General features: G+C 45.1%; 1 protein-coding gene across 1 annotated transcript in view; it reads right to left on the bottom strand.

The window, feature by feature from the left end:
• Window positions 1–21023, bottom strand: part of LOC135538547 (xylosyltransferase 1-like) — a 26177-nt gene extending 5154 nt beyond the window's left edge. Inside the window, exons 1-2 of the mRNA XM_064964436.1 lie at window positions 20656–21023; window positions 6484–7072 (exon numbers count right to left, since the gene is read on the bottom strand). Coding sequence (XP_064820508.1) covers window positions 6484–6931 — 448 coding nt within the window. The 5' untranslated portion in view covers window positions 6932–7072; window positions 20656–21023. The remainder of the gene's footprint in view (window positions 1–6483; window positions 7073–20655) is intronic.
• Window positions 21024–22101: the final 1078 nt, after the last annotated feature.

The following is a 22101-nucleotide window of genomic DNA, read 5'->3' as shown; positions in this document are numbered from 1 at the left end:
TGCACAAATACAACGTTCTATAGAGAGTGTCATGCATTAAATGCATTAAATTCACTGCACAGTATTAAGGAAGAGAACCGTTTCCAGACCCACGTGTGTTTGACAACAACAGCTGATAATCAGAATAGGGGGATGGGCTGTACCAAAATGATCCAATGGCGGGGGACAACCCAATTGAGCATTCGATGGTGACTTCTCAGTATGGAGCGGTAGTCTGTAAACGTTTTTACTAAACTCCCCATTCCACTCTTCCTCCCTTTCAGTCGTCCATCCACCCTTCCATTACTCCCTCACACACACACACACACACACACACACACACACACACACACACACACACACACACACACACACACACACACACACACACACACACACACACACACACACACACACACACACGTGAGCCATTGGTGGTTGGTGTAAGGTCTACCCTGTGTGTATAAATTTCCCTCTCTCCCAGCACCATGCGCCCCTGTCTCGGCCCCTCTCTGAGGCACGTAGGCAAGGCTTTACAGGGGAGCTACTCTGGGGCGTTGAGAAACAGTAGGTTTTTTACTTCCTGCTACACTGGGGCGATGTGAAACAGTAGGTTTTTAACTTCCTGCTACACTAGGGCGTTGAGAAACAGTAGGTTTCTAACTTCCTGCGACACTAGGGCGATGTGAAACAGTAGGTTTCTAACTTCCTGCTACACTAGGGCGTTGAGAAACTGTAGGTTTCTAACTTCCTGCTACACTAGGGCGATGTGAAACAGTAGGTTTCTAACTTCCTGCTACACTAGGGCGTTGAGAAACAGTAGGTTTCTAACTTCCTGCGACACTAGGGCGTTGAGAAACTGTAGGTTTCTAACTTCCTGCTACACTAGGGCGATGTGAAACAGTAGGTTTCTAACTTCCTGCGACACTAGGGCGATGTGAAACAGTAGGTTTCTAACTTCCTGCTACACTAGGGCGTTGAGAAACTGTAGGTTTCTAACTTCCTGCTACACTAGGGCGATGTGAAACAGTAGGTTTCTAACTTCCTGCTACACTAGGGCGTTGAGAAACAGTAGGTTTCTAACTTCCTGCGACACTAGGGCGATGTGAAACAGTAGGTTTCTAACTTCCTGCTACACTAGGGCGTTGAGAAACTGTAGGTTTCTAACTTCCTGCTACACTGGGGTGTTGTGAAACAGTAGGTTTCTAACTTCCTGCTACACTAGGGCGATCTGAAACAGTAGGTTTCTAACTTCCTGCTACACTAGGGCGTTGAGAAACTGTAGGTTTCTAACTTCCTGCTACACTGGAGTGTTGTGAAACAGTAGGTTTTTAACTTCCTGCTACACTAGGGCGATGTGAAACAGTAGGTTTACTTTAGCCCTAGGACAACCCAGCCAACTAGCCAGCCAGCCAACACAACCCAGCCAACAAGCCAGCCAGCCAACACAACCCAGCCAACTAGCCAGCCAGCCAACACAACCCAGCCAACTAGCCAGCCAGCCAGCCAACACAACCCAGCCAACTAGCCAGCCAGCCAACACAACCCAGCCAACTAGCCAGCCAGCCAACACAACCCAGCCAACTAGCCAGCCAGCCAACACAACCCAGCCAACTAGCCAGCCAGCCAACACAACCCAGACAACTAGCCAGCCAGCCAACACAACCCAGCCAACTAGCCAGCCAGCCAACACAACCCAGACAACTAGCCAGCCAGCCAGCCAACACAACCCAGCCAACTAGCCAGCCAGCCAACACAACCCAGCCAACTAGCCAGCCAGCCAACACAACCCAGACAACTAGCCAGCCAGCCAGCCAACACAACCCAGCCAACTAGCCAGCCAGCCAACACAACCCAGCCAACTAGCCAGCCAGCCAACACAACCCAGCCAACTAGCCAGCCAGCCAACACAACCCAGCCAACTAGCCAGCCAGCCAACACAACTCAGCCAGCCAACTACCCAGCCAGCCAACACTAGTCACCCAGCCAGCCAGCCAGCCAACACTAGTCACCCAGCCAGCCAACACTAGTCACCCAGGCAGCCAGCCAACACTAGTCACCCAGGCAGCCAGCCAACACTAGTCACCCAGCCAACCAACCCTAGTCACCCAGCCAGCCAACACTAGTCACCCAGGCAGCCAGCCAATACTAGTCACCCAGGCAGCCAGCCAACACTAGTCACCCAGCCAGCCAGCCAGCCAACACTCGTCACCCAGTCAGCCAGCCAATACTAATCACCCAGTCAGCCAGTCAGCCAAAACCAGCCAGCCAACACTAGTCACCCAGCCAGCCAACACTAGTCACCCAGCCAGCCAACACTAGTCACCCAAGCAGCCAGCCAACACTAGTCACCCACCCAGCACCATCCAGCCATTCTAAAGCTATAGATATCCTCTCCTCTCCCTTACTGCATCATCAAAGAGACGTATAATCATATAAATTAAACGCAGAATCTAAACCTTAAACTTTCTGGGCGGATGACAGAGTCTATCTTTAGTCAAGCCCCCCCCCCCCACACACACAGGCTTTACTCAGCACTTCTCTATCTAACTCCTGTACTAACTCGTGTGTAATTACACTGGCTTGGTGTGGGCACTGCCCTATAGTGAGTAGAGTAGTATACACTGCAGCTCAAATGGCACCCTTTGCCCTATAGAGTGCACTACTTTTTACCAGAGTGTAGTATAAAGTGAACAGGGTGGTGTTTGGGACACAGCCATAGAGCAGTGAATGTGGTGGAATGTTCCCTAAATAGATCAGGCACTGGCAAGGCAACCTCCCTGGGGAGTTCTAGACGGAACCCTCGGGAGGGCCTTTAATTCTGTCTCCAGGGTGAGACGTACTCTTTCCCTCCCTCTTTCTCTTCCCTCTGGGGATGGCGAGGTGACAGGAGAAAAGACCAGGAGGGGAGACCAGGAGAGGAGACAAGGGGAGGAGACAAGGAGAGGAGACAAGGAGAGGAGACAAGGGGAGGAGACAAGGAGAGGAGACACGGCGAGGAGACAAAGCAAGGAGGAAAGGATAGATGACAAGGAGGGGAGACAAGGAGAGGTGACAAGGGGAGGAGACAAAGATATATGACAAGGATAGGAGACAAGTATACAAGGACAGGAGAGGAGACAAGGAGATAATTAGAGGAGACACGGCAAGGAGACAAGAATATGTGACAAGGAGGGGAGACAAGGAGAGGTGACAAGGGGTAGGAGACAAAGATATAGGACAAGGATAGGAGACAAGGTAAGGAAACAAGTATGAGTGTGGCGGTCATGCAATTCTGGACGAGGGTAATTGTCCAGCCAAATGACTGTGGTCTCTGTCCTAACCGTTCAAATAGCAACAAGAAAGTAATAACATATATACATTTTTAGATGTACGTTTTCTCCTTTCCTCCTCCGCTCCTGACCGCATGTGCTGACATAGAAATAGAATGCATAGAGTGAGAGGTTCCACACCCGTTCTATTCATTATGCTACAGGGCTGTGACGGTCATGGTACACTGGATGATGGTAATCTACACTGAACAAAAATATAAAGGCAACATGTAAAAGTGTTTCATGAGATGAAGTAAAATATCCCAGAAACGTTCCGTAGGAACATAAAGCTGATTTTCTCAACATTTTGTGCAAAAATTGAGAGACAGAGGGAGGAGAAGAGTACTTGTCACCGTGGAGACAGAAGTCAGGACTGTCACCGTGGAAACAGAAGTCAGGACTGTCACCGTGGAGACAGAAGTCAGGACTGTCACCGTGGAGACAGAAGTCAGGACTCTCCCAAGGGTTCTGTTTAAGCTGTTCTGTGAAGGGAGTAGTACACGTCGTTGTACGAGATCTTCAGTTTCTTGGGCAATTTCTCACATGGAATAGTCTTCATTTCTCAGAACAAGAATAGACTGACGAGTTTCAGAAGAAAGTGCTTTGTTTTTGGCCATTTTGAGCCTGTAATCGAACCCACAAATACTGATGCTCCAGATACATAATAATTGCAACATAATTGCAACAAATCAACATAATTGCAAAAGTGTTTTCTAATGATCAATTAGCCTGTTAAAATGATAAACTTGGATTAGCTAACACAACGTGCCATTGGAACACACGACTGTTGAGCGTGGAAAAACCCAGCTGCGTTGCAGTTCTTGACACAAACCGGTGCGCCTGGCACCTACTACCACACCCTGTTCAAAGGCACTTAAATATGTTGTCTCACCCTCTGAATGGCACACATACACAATCCATGTCTCAGTTGTCTCAAGGCTTAAAAATCCTGTCACTAAGGCAGCACCTTGTCACTAAGGCAGCACCTTGTCACTAAGGCAGCACCTTGTCACTAAGGCAGCACCTTCTCACTGAGGCAGCACCTTCTCACTAAGGCAGCACCTTGTCACTAAGGCAGCACCTTGTCACTAAGGCAGCACCTTGTCACTAAGGCAGCACCTTCTCACTGAGGCAGCACCTTGTCACTAAGGCAGCACCTTGTCACTAAGGCAGGCCCTTCTCACTAAGGCAGCACCTTGTCACTAATTCCTATATGTGTACATTAACTAAATCACTCAGTCTATTTTATAAGAATTTGTGAGATTCCTATTTGCATAAAATAGACAGAGACCAGTCTTATCAAAATTAGATAATAGTATTTATTCTCGGAGCTTGCTGCCATGGAACCAGAAACAACAGTTTATATACAACATATGACGTCATAGGTTATAAAATGTCCAGGTTCAAAAGTTTATTCCCACCCCCCCGCTCGCTCCAGACCCACACAGTTATATCAAGATTAAACTTCTGAAGTCTTCATCTATCACTATTCAGCAGACAGTTCCAGATAATGGAAAGCACACACTGCCTTATCTAAACATCCCAGAGCTAAGTTGAGTCAACCACAGGTTAATGACCCTTTCTGCTTACTTAAAACCCACAACCCATTCCTCCCCAACCCATTCCTCCCCAACCCAGTCCTCCCCAACCCATTCCTCCACAACCCATTCCTCCCCAACCCATTCCTCCCCAACCCATTCCTCCCCAACCCATTCCTCCCCAACCCATTCCTCCCCAACCCATTCCTCCACAACCCATTCCTCCCCAACCCATTCCTCCCCAACCTATTCCTCCACAACCCATTCCTCCACAACCCATTTCTCCCCAACCCATTCCTCCCCAATCCATTCCTCCCCAACCCATTCCTCCACAACCCATTCCTCCACAACCCATTCCTCCACAACCCATTCCTCCTCAACCCATTCCTCCCCAACCCATTCCTCCCCAACCCATTCCTCCCCAACCCATTCCTCCCCAACCCATTCCTCCCCAACCCATTCCTCCCCAACCCATTCCTCCACAACCCATTCCTCCCCAACCCATTCCTCCCCAACCTATTCCTCCACAACCCATTCCTCCACAACCCATTTCTCCCCAACCCATTCCTCCCCAATCCATTCCTCCCCAACCCATTCCTCCCCCATTCCTCCCCAACCCATTCCTCCCCAACCCATTCCTCCCCCATTCCTCCCCAACCCATTCCTCCCCCATTCCTCCCCAACCCATTCCTCCCCCATTCCTCCACAACCCATTCCTCCCCAACCCATTCCTCCCCCATTCCTCCCCAACCCATTCCTCCCCCATTCCTCCACAACCCATTCCTCCCCAACCCATTCCTCCCCAACCCATTCCTCCCCAACCCATTCCTCCCCCATTCCTCCACAACCCATTCCTCCCCAACCCATTCCTCCCCCATTCCTCCCCAACCCATTCCTCCCCCATTCCTCCCCAACCCATTCCTCCCCAACCCATTCCTCCCCAACCCATTCCTCCCCCATTCCTCCACAACCCATTCCTCCCCAACCCATTCCTCCCCCATTCCTCCCCAACCCATTCCTCCCCAACCTATTCCTCCACAACCCATTCCTCCCCAACCCATTCCTCCCCAACCCATTCCTCCCCAACCCATTCCTCCCCCATTCCTCCACAACCCATTCCTCCCCAACCCATTCCTCCCCAACCCATTCCTCCCCAACCCATTCCTCCCCCATTCCTCCACAACCCATTCCTCCACAACCCATTCCTCCCCAACCCATTCCTCCCCAACCCATTCCTCCCCCATTCCTCCCCAACCCATTCCTCCCCCATTCCTCCACAACCCATTCCTCCCCAACCCATTCCTCCCCAACCCATTCCTCCCCAATCCATTCCTCCCCAACCCAGCTGGAATGGTATTGATTATGTTTAATTACCTCCTGTTTCAGGCTCCACAATCCCTTCCTGAATTAACATTCTCAATCAGATATAATAAAACAGAGTAAAGGTGTCATTAGTTATAGTTCTATTTAAAATGTCGATATTGTTTTGTCATTTATTCATAAAATTCCTAACACTAAGGCAGCACCTGTTCGCTGAGGCACATTCCCGGTGTACTTGGGGAATAGGTGATTATGATATACTGCACTACTTTTCACCAGGAGCCGTGGGTCTCTATATAGGTGCCATTTGGGATGCAATTCACTATGAGACTCACCTTCTATGGTGCAGTATCGAGGGACGGTCTCCGGCATCAGTGTCCTCTCCTTGTGTCTGCAGTACACCTCAGCTATCTGCTGACGACACTCCCTGGTCTTGGCTCTCGACAGAGCCGAGATGGCCTCCTTCCCACTGATCTCACACTGGTGCTTCTCCCTCCGCTGCCCCCGCACAGGAGCCGCAGTGGCCGACTTCCTGGGTTGGTGATGTCGCTGATTGGATGTTTTGATGGAGGGAGAGGGGGAAGGTCTAGCGGGTTTAGTGGACAGCTGGGAGTGTGGTCTGGGTCGTTTGTATGCGTGGTCTTTAAGTCCTGCTCCTCCGGGCTGCTGTGGAGGAAGAGGGTCCTGCTGAATAACCTCGTTGACCTCATTGGGAAAGGCCTTTCCCAGAATGCCTTGCCTTAGGGCCTTGTCCGGTTTGTGTTTGGCGGTGTTTCCTGCCATTCGCTGGCGCTGAGACAGTGACCGCGCCCCAAGGTTGCTGTTGCCGTCAACAACAGTGTCAAAGTCTTTGGGGACCGAGTTCTCATTGTTGTTACTATCCAGGAGGACTTTCTCCTTGGGACGCCAGGAGTGGTAGCCCTCCTGGAGGAGAGAGAGAGGAGGAGAGGGAGTAAGGGGAGGGAGGGGGAGGGGGGGAGGGAGGGAGGGGGGGGGGAGGGGGGGGATGAGAGAGGGGGAGAGGGAGAGAAGGAGTAAGGGGAGGGAGAGGGGAGAGAGGGGGGAGGGAGAGGGAGAGGGAGAGAGGGGGGGATGAGAGAGGAGAAGAGGGAGAGAAGGAGTAAGGGGAGGGAGGGGAGAGAGGGAGAGGGAGAGGGAGAGAGAGAGGGAGAGGGGGGGAGGATGAGAGAGGAGGGGAGGGAGAGGGAGAGAGAGGGGGGAGAGGGGGAGGATGAGAGAGGAGGAGAGGGAGAGAAGGAGTAAGGGGAGGGAGAGAGGGGGAGGATGAGAGAGAGAGGGAGAGAGGGAGTAAGGAGAGGGAGAGGGGAGAGAGGGGGAGGAGGGAGAGAGAGGAGGGGAAGGAGAGGGGAGAGAAGGGGAGGAGGGAGAGAGAGGAGGAGAAGAAGTAAGGAGAGGGAGTAAGGAGAGAGGGGGAGGAGGGAGAGAGAGGAGGAGAGGGAGAGAAAGAGAGGGGAGGAGGGAGAAAGAGAGTCAGTCAGTGTAACAATAGGAAAAGAGATTATACTGAGTTCTGTAGGACAGAGACACATAGAGAATGAGCACTGCACACTGCCCTATCCCATCTGGACAAGAGGACAAGAGGATGTAAGAATGCTGATAATCGACTACAGCTCAGCCTTCAACACCGTAGTATCCTCCAAGCTCATCATTAAGCTGGAGGCCCAACATCTCCACTTTGCTGATCCTCAACACCATAGTACCCTCCAAGCTCATCATTAAGCTGGAGGCCCAACATCTCCACTTTGCTGATCCTCAACACCGTAGTAACCTCCAAGCTCATCATTAAGCTGGAGGCCCAACATCTCCACTTTGCTGATCCTCAACACCGTAGTAACCTCCAAGCTCATCATTAAGCTGGAGGCCCAACATCTCCACTTTGCTGATCCTCAACACTGAGGCCCCATAAGGGTGCATGCTCAGCTCCTCCCTGTTCCCCCTGTTCACCCATGGCTGCGTGGCCACGCACGCCTCCAGCTGTGAGTGGTTCAGATCACAGACAGGCAATAATATTCAAAAGTATTTCGATAAAGAATTTTAAAAACTGTAGAAAATAAAAAAAAACAGCAAATAATTGAATGAAATAAGAAGTCTAATTGTTCTGTCTGTCCCGTCTCGCCCCCCCCTTCTCTTTAGGTGCCACCCATTCCTACTCCCCCCCCTTCTCTTTAGGTGCCACCCATTCCTACTCCCCCCCCCCCTTCTCTTTAGGTGCCACCCATTCCTACCCCCCCCCCTCTCCCTGGCTGTCTGTCTGTCCGTCTGTTTGGTTGGCGTGCTGTCTGTCTGTCTGCCTGCTTGTCTGCCTGGCTGTATGTCTGGCTGGCTGGCGTGCTGTCTGTCTGTCTGCCTGCTTGTCTGTCTGTTTTGCTGACTGGCTGTTTGTCTATCTGCTTGGCTGACTGTCTGTTTGGTTGGCGTGCTGTCTGTCTGTCTGCTTGTCTAACTTTCTGTCTGCCTGGCTGTCTGTCTGCCTGCTTGGCTGTATGTCTGTCTGGCTGGCTGTCTGCCTGACTGCTTGGCTGTCTGTCTGTCTGTTTGGCTGTCTGTCTACCTGCTTGTCTGTCTTGTTGGCTATCTATGTGTCTGTCTGTCTGCCCTTGTGTGTCATGTGATCAAGCATGGGGAATGCTGTCACTCATAAGATATGTCTGGGACTCTGACACAGGGGTTACAGTGTGTGTGTGTGTGTGTGTGTGTGTGTGTGTGTGTGTGTGTGTGTGTGTGTGTGTGTCAGTAGCAGTGCTATATGACCTGGTCCTGCTACTCCATGTACACAGACCAGCTCCATGTACACAGACCAGCTCCATGTACACAGACCAGCTCCATGTACACAGACCAGCTCCATGTACACAGACCAGCTCTGCCCTTTCCAGGAATATCAATCCAGTTCTGTACTTAGGAATGAAAGGTTCCCTCTGCCCACAAATATACACAGATTTTTTTTTTAAATTGGACCTTTATTTAACTAGGCAAGTCAGTTAAGAACAAATTCTTATTTTCAATGACGGCCTAGGAACAGTGGGTTAACGGCCTTGTTCAGGGGCAGAACGACAGATTTGTACCTTGTCAGCTTGGGGGATTTGATCTTGCAACCTTTCGGTTTACAAGTCCAACGCTCTAACCACTAGGCTACCTGCCGCCCCAAAGCAGTACACAGACACAGTATAGACAGTCTTCAGAATACTGTACAGACACGTTAACGTCCACACACACACACACACACAGACTGTGTGAGTCTTGTCTTGGGAGGATATTTATTATGATCAACTATCTTTACTGCTGTACCACCTGCTACAATCATATCACACACACACACACACAGACACACATACACACACACACACAAAATGGGGCAACTCAATATTAGGAAGGTGTCCTTAATGTTTTGTACACTGTATTACTAAAGTACATGTGATATCTGATCAAACTGACCAAGCAGAGATGTTAAAGAAAACGTTAGCGAGCTGATAGCATCCAGACGAGACTAATACAGACTCAAGGTCAAATTGATATTACAATGTGATATTACAACGCTAGATATTACAGAGTTAGAAACTCAAGCTATAGGAAGAGGTCCAGAATAGAGAGGGTGTTATCTCTAGTAGAGCCTCCAGTATTTATGCTGCAGTAGTTTATGTGTCGGGGGGCTGGGGTCAGTTTGTTATATCTGGAGTACTTCTCCTGTCCTATTCGGTGTCCTGTGTGAATCTAAGTGTGCTCTCTCTAATTCTCTCTTTCTTTCTCTCTCGGAGGACCCGGACCTGAGCCCTAGGACCATGCCTCAGGACTACCTGACATGATGACTCCTTGCTGTCCCCAGTCCACCTGGCCGTGCTGCTGCTCCAGTTTCAACTGTTCTGCTGGTCATTTATGAACATTTGAACATCTTGGCCATGTTCTGTTATAATCTCCACCCGCCAGAAGAGGACACAGCCAGAAGAGGACTGGCCACCCCTCATAGCCTGGTTCCTCTCTAGGTTTCTTCCTAGGTTTTGGTCTTTCTAGGGAGTTTTTCCTAGCCACCGTGCTTCTACACCTGCATTGCTTGCTGTTTGGGGTTTTAGGCTGGGTTTCTGTACAGCACTTTGATATATCAGCTGATGTAAGAAGGGCTATATAAATACATTTGATTTGATTTACTATCTCATTGTGACACGCCTGAGAATATAATACAAGATGACAAACTCAGAAATAAAATGCTCTGTTGCTATCAGATGTAAATGAGAAACTTCACTTTGTTCTGGGAGAGATCTCTCTGTCTGTCTATCTCTCTCTCTCTCCCTCTCTCTATACTCTACTGTACTGAACTAACCTCTACTGAACTGAACTATCCTCTACTGAACTGAACTATCCTCTACTGAACTGAACTATCCTCTAGTGAACTGAACTATCCTCTACTGAATCCTACTGAACTATCCTGTACTGAACTATCCTCTACTGAATTAAACTATCCTCTACTGAACTGAACTGCACTCTACTGAACTGAACTATCCTCTACTGAACTATCCTATCCTCTACTGAACTATCCTCTACTGTACTGAACTATCCTCTACTGTACTGAACTATCCTCTACTGAACTGAACTATCATCTACTGAACTATCGTCTACTGAACTATCCCTCTACTGAATTAAACTATCCTCTACTGAACTGAACTGCACTCTACTGAACTGAACTATCCTCTACTAAACTATCCTCTACTGTACTGAACTATCCTCTACTGTACTATCCTGTACTGAACTATCCTCTACTGAACTGAACTGCACTCTACTGAACTGAACTATCCTCTACTGAACTATCCTATACTGTACTGAACTATCCTATCCTCTACTGAACTCTACTGAACTATACTGTACTAAACTATACAAAACTGCACTATACTCTACTGAACTATCTTCTACCGAACTATACTGTACTGAACTATCCTCTACTGAATTAAACTATCCTCTACTGAACTGAACTGCACTCTACTGAACTGAACTATCCTCTACTGAACTATCCTATACTGTACTGAACTATCCTCTACTGAACTGAACTATCCTCTACTGTACTGAACTATCCTCTACTGAACTGAACTATCCTCTACTGAACTGAACTATCCTCTACTGAACTGAACTATCCTCTACTGAACTATCCTCTACTGAACTATCCTCTACTGAACTATCCTCTACTGAACTGAACTATCCTCTACTGAACTGAACTATCCTCTACTGAACTGAACTATCCTCTACTGAACTGAACTATCCTCTACTGAACTGAACTACCCTCTACTGAACTGAACTATCCTCTACTGAACTGAACTATCCTCTACTGAACTGAACTATCCTCTACTGAACTGAACTACCCTCTACTGAACTGAACTATCCTCTACTGAACTGGAACTATCCTCTACTGAACTATCCTATCCTCTACTGAACTATCCTATCCTCTACTGAACTATCCTATCCTCTACTGAACTATCATCTACTGAACTGGACTATCCTCTACTGAACTGAACTATCCTCTACTGAACTGAACTACCCCCTACTGAACTGAACTATCGTCTACTGAACTATCCTGTACTGAACTATCCTCTACTGAATTAAACTATCCTCTACTGAACTGAACTGCACTCTACTGAACTGAACTATCTTCTACTGAACTATCCTATACTGTACTGAACTATCCTCTACTGTACTGAACTATCCTCTACTGAACTGAACTATCATCTACTGAACTATCGTCTACTGAACTATCCTGTACTGAACTATCCTCTACTGAATTAAACTATCCTCTACTGAACTGAACTGCACTCTACTGAACTGAACTATCCTCTACTAAACTATCCTCTACTGTACTGAACTATCCTCTACTGTACTATCCTGTACTGAACTATCCTCTACTGAATTAAACTATCCTCTACTGAACTGAACTGCACTCTACTGAACTGAACTATCCTCTACTGAACTATCCTATCCTCTACTGAACTCTACTGAACTATACTGTACTAAACTATACAAAACTGCACTATACTCTACTGAACTATCTTCTACCCGAACTATACTGTACTGAACTATCCTCTACTGAATTAAACTATCCTCTACTGAACTGAACTGCACTCTACTGAACTGAACTATCCTCTACTGAACAATACTCTACTGTACTGAACTATCCTCTACTGAACTGAACTATCCTCTACTGTACTGAACTATCCTCTACTGTACTAAACTATCCTCTACTGAACTATCCTCTACTGAACTATCCTCTACTGAACTGAACTATCCTCTACTGAACTGAACTATCCTCTACTGAACTGAACTATCCTCTACTGAACTGAACTATCCTCTACTGAACTGAACTATCCTCTACTGTACTGAACTATCCTCTACTGAACTGAACTATCCTCTACTGTACTGAACTACCCTCTACTGAACTATCCTCTACTGAACTGAACTATCCTCTACTGAACTGAACTACCCTCTACTGAACTGAACTATCCTCTACTGAACTGAACTATCCTCTACTGAACTGAACTATCCTCTACTGTACTGAACTATCCTCTACTGAACTATCCTCTACTGAACTGGACTATCCTCTACTGAACTGGACTATCCTCTACTGAACTGAACTACCCCCTACTGAACTGAACTACCCTCTACTGAACTACCCTCTACTGAACTGAACTATCCTCTACTGAACTGGACTATCCTCTACTGAACTGAACTATCCTCTACTGAACTGAACTATCCTCTACTGAACTGAACTACCCTCTACTGAACTGAACTGAACTATACTCTACTGTACTCTACTGTTCTGTACTCTACTGTACTCTACTGTACTCTGCTGTTCTGTACTCTACTGTATTCTACTCTTCTGTACTCTACTTTACTATTGAACTCTACTGAACTGAACTACCCTCTACTGAACTGAACTACCCTCTACTGAACTGAACTATCCTCTACTGAACTAAACTATACTGTACTGAACTGAACTATACTGTACTGAACTGAACTATACTCTACTGTACTCTACTGTACTCTACTGTTCTGTACTCTACTGTACTCTACTGTTCTGTACTCTACTGTACTCTACTGTACTCTACTGTTCTGTACTCTACTGTACTCTACTGTTCTGTACTCTACTGTACTCTACTGTACTCTACTGTTCTGTACTCTACTGTACTCTACTCTACTCTACTGTTCTGTACTCTACTGTACTCTACTGTTCTGTACTCTACTGTACTCTACTGTACTCTACTGTTCTGTACTCTACTGTACTCTACTGTACTCTACTGTTCTGTGCTCTACTGTACTCTACTGTTCTGTACTCTACTGTACTCTACTGTTCTGTACTCTACTGTTCTGCACTCTAGTGTACTCTACAGTACAGGACTCTACTGTACTCTACTGTACTCTACTGTTCTGTACTCTACTGTTCTGTACTCTTCTGTACTCTACTTTACTATTCTGTTCTGTACTCTACTGTACTGAGTTCTACTGTTCTGTACTCTACTGTTCTGTACTCTACTGTTCTGTACTCTACTGTACACTACTGTTCTGTACTCTACTGTACTGAGTTCTACTCTTCTGTACTTTAATGTCTAAACTTGTGAAATATAGACGTCTATTATTGGTTCAGATTTGGTCAGGGCTTGACCAACCAAAGTTGGTCTTTGTGACGGAGCTCATTCAAAAACATAACCAGTGTGTAGAATAAAACCCAACTATGCAAAGAGGAGCATATTGTATATTTCTACTATGTTGTACTCATTTAGGATACATCCCCATGAAGAGAATGACATTTATATCCATCATTATGCATTTCTGTAATGCTGTTACCGGGTGTAAATCCACCTCACTTACTGCAGATCAATGTGTGTGTGTGTGTGTGTGTGTGTGTGTGTGTGTGTGTGTGTGTGTGTGTGTGTGTGTGTGTGTGTGTGTGTGTGTGTGTGTGTTCCTCAGAGACAGCAGTGAATGAATGTGAGAGTTGTGTTATGGACCAACCAGCTTGGACTAATGTAATTAAATGCTCTGCCTTGCGGTCACCATACCTTCCTATGCTGGGAGGGAACACCTATACACACATACATACACACACATACACACACACACACACACACACACACACACACACACACACACACACACACACATACATACACACACACATACATACAAACATACATATACACACACACACACACACACACACACACACACACACGCATACACACATACATACATATGTGTGTGTGTCACCATAGACCACCCCGCACATCCCACCTATCACCATAGACCACCCCTCAGCCCATCCCACCTATCACCACAGACCACCCCTCAGCCCCCCCCATCCCACCTCTCAGCCCATCCCACCTATCACCATAGACCACCCCTCAGCCTCTCAGCCCATCCCACCTCAGCCACCCCTCATCCCACCTATCACCACAGACCACCCCCTCAGCCCATCCTACCTATCTCAGCCCATCCCACCTATCACCACAGACCACCCCTCAGCCCATCCCACCTATCACCACAGACCACCCCTCAGCCCTCTCAGCCCATCCCACCTATCACCATAGACCACCCAGCCCCTCAGCCCATCCCACCTATCACCACAGACCACCCCTCAGCCCATCCCACCTATCACCACAGACCACCCCTCAGCCCATCCCACCTATCACCACAGACCACCCCTCAGCCCATCCCACCTATCACCATAGACCACCCACCACAGACCACCCCTCAGCCCATCCCACCTATCACCATAGACCACCCCTCAGCCACTCTCAGCCCATCCCACCTATCACCACAGACCTCAGCTCTTTAATCCCACCCCTCAGCCACACTCAGCCCATCCCACCTATCACCATAGACCTCAGCTCTTTAATCCCACCCCCCCTCAGCCACTCTCAGCCCATCCCACCTATCACCATAGACCCGCCCCTCAGCCTCTCTCAGCCCATCCCACCTATCACCATAGACCTCACCCCACCCCTCAGCCACTCTCAGCCCATACCACCTATCAACATAGACCTCAGCTCTTTAATCCCACCCCTCAGCCACTCTCAGCCCATCCCACCTGTCACCATAGACCTCAGCTCTTTAATCCCACCCCTCAGCCACTCTCAGCCCATCCCACCTGTCACCATAGACCTCAGCTCTTTAATCCCACCCCTCAGCCTCTCTCAGCCCATCCCACCTAACACCATAGACCTCAGCTCTTTAATCCCGCCCCTCAGCCTCTCTCAGCCCATCCCACCTATCACCATAGACCATAGAACATCAATATGAAAAGACTGGATGGAGAGCATGCCAAGACGCATGAAAGCTGTGATTGGAAAATCAGGCTAATTCCACCAAATATAGATTTCTGAACTCTTCCTAAGTTAAAACGTTAGTATTGTGTTGTTTAAAAATGAACTTATTTTCTTTGCATTATTCGTGGCCTGACAACACTGTATTTTGACCTTTTATTTAACTAGCCTTTCGGTTACTAGTCCAATGCTCTAACCACTAGGCTACCCTGCCGCCTGTATCTTTATTGTTATGTTGACCAGTTGTCATTCTCTGCAAATAAATCCTCCAAATTACAAAATTTTTGTTTGGAATTTGTTAAAAATGTTGTCAGTAGTTTAAAGAATAAAACAAAAATGTTCATTTTACCCAAACACATATCTATAAATAGTAACACCAGAGAAACTATTTTGCAGTGGTCTCTTAATTTTTTACAGAGCTATATGTTTGGTAATAATGGACAGTATCTAGTTATATATACATGGTAATAATGGACATGATCTATTTATATATACATGGTAATAATGGACATGATCTATTTATATATATATATGGTAATAATGGACATGATCTATTTATATATATACCCGTATATGGTAATAATGGACATTATCTATTTATACATTTATGGTAATATTGGACATGATCTATTTATATATATATATATGGTAATAATGGACATGATCTATTTATATATATATATATATGGTAAAAATGGACATTATCTATTTATACATTTATGGTAATATTGGACATGATCTATTTATATATATATATGTTTGGTAATAATGGACATGATCTATTTATATATGGTATTAATGGACATGATATATTTATGTAAACATGGTAATAATGGAAATGACCTATTTATGTAAACATGGTAATAATGGACATGATCTATTTATGTAAACATGGTAATAATGGACATGATCTATTTATGTAAACATGGTAATAATGGACATGATCTATTTATATATATACATGGTAATAATGGACATGACCTATTTATGTAAACATGGTAATAATGGACATGATATATTTATGTAAACATGGTAATAATGGACATGATCTATTTATGTAAACATGGTAATAATGGACATGATCTATTTATGTAAACATGGTAATAATGGACATGATCTATTTATATATATATATATGGTAATAATGGACATGATCTATTTATATATATATATACATGGTAATAATGGACATGACCTATTTATGTAAACATGGTAATAATGGACATGATCTATTTATGTAAACATGGTAATAATGGACATGATCTATTTATGTAAACATGGTAATAATGGACATGATCTATTTATGTAAACATGGTAATAATGGACATGATATATTTATATATATATATACATGGTAATAATGGACATGACCTATTTATGTAAACATGGTAATAATGGACATGATCTATTTATGTAAACATGGTAATAATGGACATGATCTATTCATGTAAACATGGTAATAATGGACATGATCTATTTATGTAAACATGGTAATAATGGACATGATCTATTTATGTAAACATGGTAATAATGGACATTATCTATTTATGTAAACATGGTAATAATGGACATGATCTATTTATGTAAACATGGCAATAATGGACATGATCTATTTATGTAAACATGGTAATAATGGACATGATCTATTTATGTAAACATGCTAATAATGGACATGATCTATTTATGTATACATGGTAATAATGGACATGATCTATTTATGTAAACATGCTAATAATGGACATGATCTATTTATGTAAACATGGTAATAATGGACATGATATATTTATATATATATATATCATGGTAATAATGGACATGACCTATTTATGTAAACATGGTAATAATGGGCATGATCTATTTATGTAAACATGGTAATAATGGACATGATCTATTTATGTAAACATGGTAATAATGGACATGATCTATTTATGTAAACATGGTAATAATGGACATGATCTATTTATATATATATATATATACACATGGTAATAATGGACATGATCTATTTATGTAAACATGGTAATAATGGACATGATCTATTTATGTATACATGGTAATAATGGACATGATCTATTTATATATATACCCGTATATGGTAATAATGGACATGATCTATTTATGTAAACATGGTAATAATGGACATGATCTATTTATGTAAACATGGTAATAATGGACATGATCTATGTATGTATACATGGTAATAATGGACATGATCTATTTATATATACATGGTAATAATGGACATGATCTATTTATATATGGTAATAATGGACATGATCTATTTATATATGGTAATAATGGACATGATCTATTTATACATGGTAATAATGGACATGATCTATTTATATATGGTAATAATGGACATGATCTATTTATATATACATGGTAATAATGGACAGTATCTATTAACATATGTTCATTGTTTTTAGAAACAGCCCTTCAGCAAGCCCCTATTCCCTATATAGTGATCTATTTATATATACATGCACTACTTTTAACCAGGGCCCCTCCCTCCCTTCTTCTCTCCCTCTCTCTCCTCTCTTATTAACTCTCTCTTCTTTCTCTCCTCTCCCCCCTCTCTTCTCTCCTTCTCTTTCTTCTCTCCCTCTCTCTCCCTCTCTTCTCTCTCTTCTTTCTCTCCTCTCCCCCTCTCTCTTCTCTCCTTCTCTTTCCTCTCTCCCTCTCTCTCTCCCCTCTCCTCTCTTCTCTCTCTTATTTATCTCCTCTCCCCCCCTCTCTCTCTCCTCTCTCCCCCTCTCTCTCTCCTCTCTCTTTCTCTCCCTCTCTCTCTCCTCTCTCTCCTCTCTCCCCTTTCTCCTCTCTCTCCCTCTCTCCTCTCTTCTCTCTCTCTCTCTCTCTCTCTCTCTCTCTCTCTCTCTCTCTCTCTCTCTCCTCTCGCTCTCTCCCTCTCCTCTTCTCTCTCTCTCTCTCTCTCTCTCTCTCTCTCTCTCTCTCTCTTCTCTCTCTCTCTCTCTCTCTCTCTCTCTCTCTCTCTCTCTCTCTCTCTCTCTCTCTAGATCACAAGACATGTTACATCTAGTTCAGAGTAATGATGGGATGTAAAAACAGATCAAGGATACAAGTGGCACCACACATTAACACACACACACACACACACACACACACACACACACACACGCTAACACATATACACACGCACAAACACACACACTAACGCAAACACACACATATATATATATATACACATATATACACACACTTAAACACATGCACGAATGTACAGGACACACACGCACACAGACAGAACGGTACAGTATGTAGGTTACCACAGCACCTAGACCAGTAACCATACAGTATAACACATCATCTGATAGATATGGACCAGTAACCATACAGTATAACACATCATCTGATAGATATGGACCAGTAACCATACAGTATAACACATCATCTGATAGATATGGACCAGTAACCAGTAAACCATCATCTGAGTATAACACATCATCTGATAGATATGGACCAGTAACCATACAGTATAACACATCATCTGATAGATATAGACCAGTAACCATACAGTATAACACATCATCTGATAGATATGGACCAGTAACCAGTATAACACAGTATAACACATCATCTGATAGATATGGACCAGTAACCATACAGTATAACACATCATCTGATAGATATGGACCAGTAACCATACAGTATAACACATCATCTGATAGATATGGACCAGTAACCATACAGTATAACACATCATCTGATAGATATGGACCAGTAACCACACAGTATAACACATCATCTGATAGATATGGACCAGTAACCATACAGTATAACACATCATCTGATAGATATGGACCAGTAACCATACAGTATAACACATCATCTAATTCTGATAGATATGGACCAGTAACCATACAGTATAACACATCATCTGATAGATATGGACCAGTAACCATACAGTATAACACATCATCTGATAGATATGGACCAGTAACCATACAGTATAACACATCATCTGATAGATATAGACCAGTAACCATACAGTATAACACATCATCTGATAGATATGGACCAGTAACCATACAGTATAACACATCATCTCATTCTGATCGATATGGACCAGCATGTAATAATGGCATCGGGACGGGTTGAGGAGACAGGAGACGTGTCACAATCCTCTATCATCAGCATTCTCTCAACACACACACACACACACACACACACACACACACACACACACACACACACACACACACACACACACACACACACACACACACACACACACACACACACACACACTCTGTCAACAGTAGCCTAGATATGCACAGGGACATAAAACACTACTTAACAACCATGCACTCTGTTATCAAATATAGACAAAGTAAACGGGAGGAAGACGAGGAGGAGATGAAAATAAATGGCCGTCATTACAAAATCACCGTCAGGTCTCTGGAGTTTGGGACAACTTTTGTATCCTGTGAAAACCATAGAGAGGAAGTGTACACGTGCGCTACTAAATACATACACAGGCACGCACGTACGCACACACTGTCTGTCGGTCTTTCAGACAGACCTCTCTCTCTCTCTCTCTCTAAATTAATCTTTAAACTCCTACCTGAGCCTGTCTGTGGCTATATTATCCCACCCACGAGTCTACTACTGTACCAGAGACTGCGCAACACACACACACACACACACACACACACACACACACACACACACACACACACACACACACACACACACACACACACACTGATAGCGCCCGACAGTAGCCCACAGTAATAGACTGGCTGGTCACTAGAAAACTGCCACAGGTCAAACGTAAAAGCAGCGTAAGAGCGCGTTACCAATAGAAACCAACTGTACATTAAAGTAGACCTATCCGATTAATCGTGTCACGCTCTCCCGTGGTCCATTATCACACTAGTCTAATATACCACGATCATTCCTAAAGATTGGTTAGTTTACACCAGCTTATCAACATCTATGGGTAAAAACAGCTGAGCAACATCTGTGTCATCCCAAATACACGCGGACTTCTTGCTTCGTCTGATGACAACAATTCCAGCCTTCCTACCCTACAATACAATACAATAAACCACGCGTAGTGGGGGATGGTAGCATATCAAATTAATGGTAATCACGCTAGTCGTTATCTTTTTTAATCGTCGTTAAAATTACTAAATAATAGGCAGACATAAATTCGCTCCCTACTCTTACCGGCTGTTGCTTGTGTCGGACAGCCGTTTTGCCAAGCGGAGGTTGGTGATGCCTCTTTGGCAGCCCGCTCCGGGGTACTGGCTGTAGGCTTTGTTGATGCCCCCGACTTGGTCCCTCTTCTCCCGCCTACTATTGGCCCCTTCGCCCGCTTCTTCCCCGGTATCCAGGGTACTAAAGTTCCACACGATCAGCGTCTGAACCAGGAGAACTGTCAGCGCGACTATCAGCGCTGATTTGGAGCGGCGAGCCAGCTTGCGACCGCACATATTGCCAACCATATTTCTCACTCTCCCTCTCTCTCTCTCGGCTCTCAAGCTGCGAGCTGCCGCCGTTGGGTAAGCGCTGACAGCAGGGGTGGCTGAGAGGGTTTCAGCGCCGCCTGCGTCTATGGATTGGAGCTACTGGTAGGGACTAGAGAGCGAGAGAAGAGGGGAGGGAGGGAGGGAAATGGGGGTGAATTGGCTGAGGTTTGAGATGAGGAGAAAGAGGAAGAGGAAGACCAAGAGAGACGCTGCGCACTCTTGTGGTGTTGTCCACACATGACCTCCTATTGAAACGTCTAGTTTAGACCAGGGGTCAGCCTGCTACTGGTACTGGACAGCTGTAGGATGTGCAGGGCAGGTTTTTGTTCCAGCCCTTCCTCTGACACCGCCTGGTATAGAGGTCCTGGATGGCAGGAAGCTTGGCCCCAGTGATGTACTGGGCCGTTCGCACTACCCTCTGTAGTGCCTTGCGGTCGGAGGCCGAGCAGTTGCCATACCAGGCAGTGATGCTCTCGATGGTGCAGCTGTAGAACACTTTGAGGATCAGAGGACTCAAGCCAAACCTGGAACTCTCCAAATCAAATCAAATTTTATTTGTCACATACACATGGTTAGCAGATGTTAATGCGAGTGTAGCGAAATGCTTGTGCTTCTAGTTCCGACAATGCAGTAATAACCAACAAGTAATCTAACTAACAATTCCTAAACTACTGTCTTATACACAGTGTAAGGGGATAAAGAATATGTACATAAGGATATATGAATGAGTGATGGTACAGAGCAGCATAGGCAAGATACAATAGATGGTATCGAGTACAGTATATACATATGAGATGAGTATGTAAACAAGGTGGCATAGTTAAAGTGGCTAGTGATACATGTATTACATAAGGATGCAGTCGATGATATAGAGTACATGATATACGTATGCATATGAGATGAATAATGTAGGGTAAGTAACATTATATAAGGAGTTATCTCTCTGTGTGTGTATGATCGAGGGTGGGAGCGAGAGATAGAGAGAAGGAGAGAGGTAGAGCGAGATAGAGGGGGAAAGGGAGGAGGAGAGAAAAGGACAAGAGAGGGGGAGACCCATGTGTCCTGTGTTTTCCATAGTTAACCTGGTTTGACTCCTACTGGGAGTCTCTCTGTGCTGAGAGGCAGAACACCAAGAAAACAAATA

This window comes from Oncorhynchus masou, unplaced genomic scaffold (genome assembly GCF_036934945.1).
Source record: "Oncorhynchus masou masou isolate Uvic2021 unplaced genomic scaffold, UVic_Omas_1.1 unplaced_scaffold_981, whole genome shotgun sequence".
Classification (NCBI taxonomy): Eukaryota; Metazoa; Chordata; class Actinopteri; order Salmoniformes; family Salmonidae; genus Oncorhynchus; species Oncorhynchus masou.
This window is presented reverse-complemented; position numbering and strand designations above follow the sequence as displayed.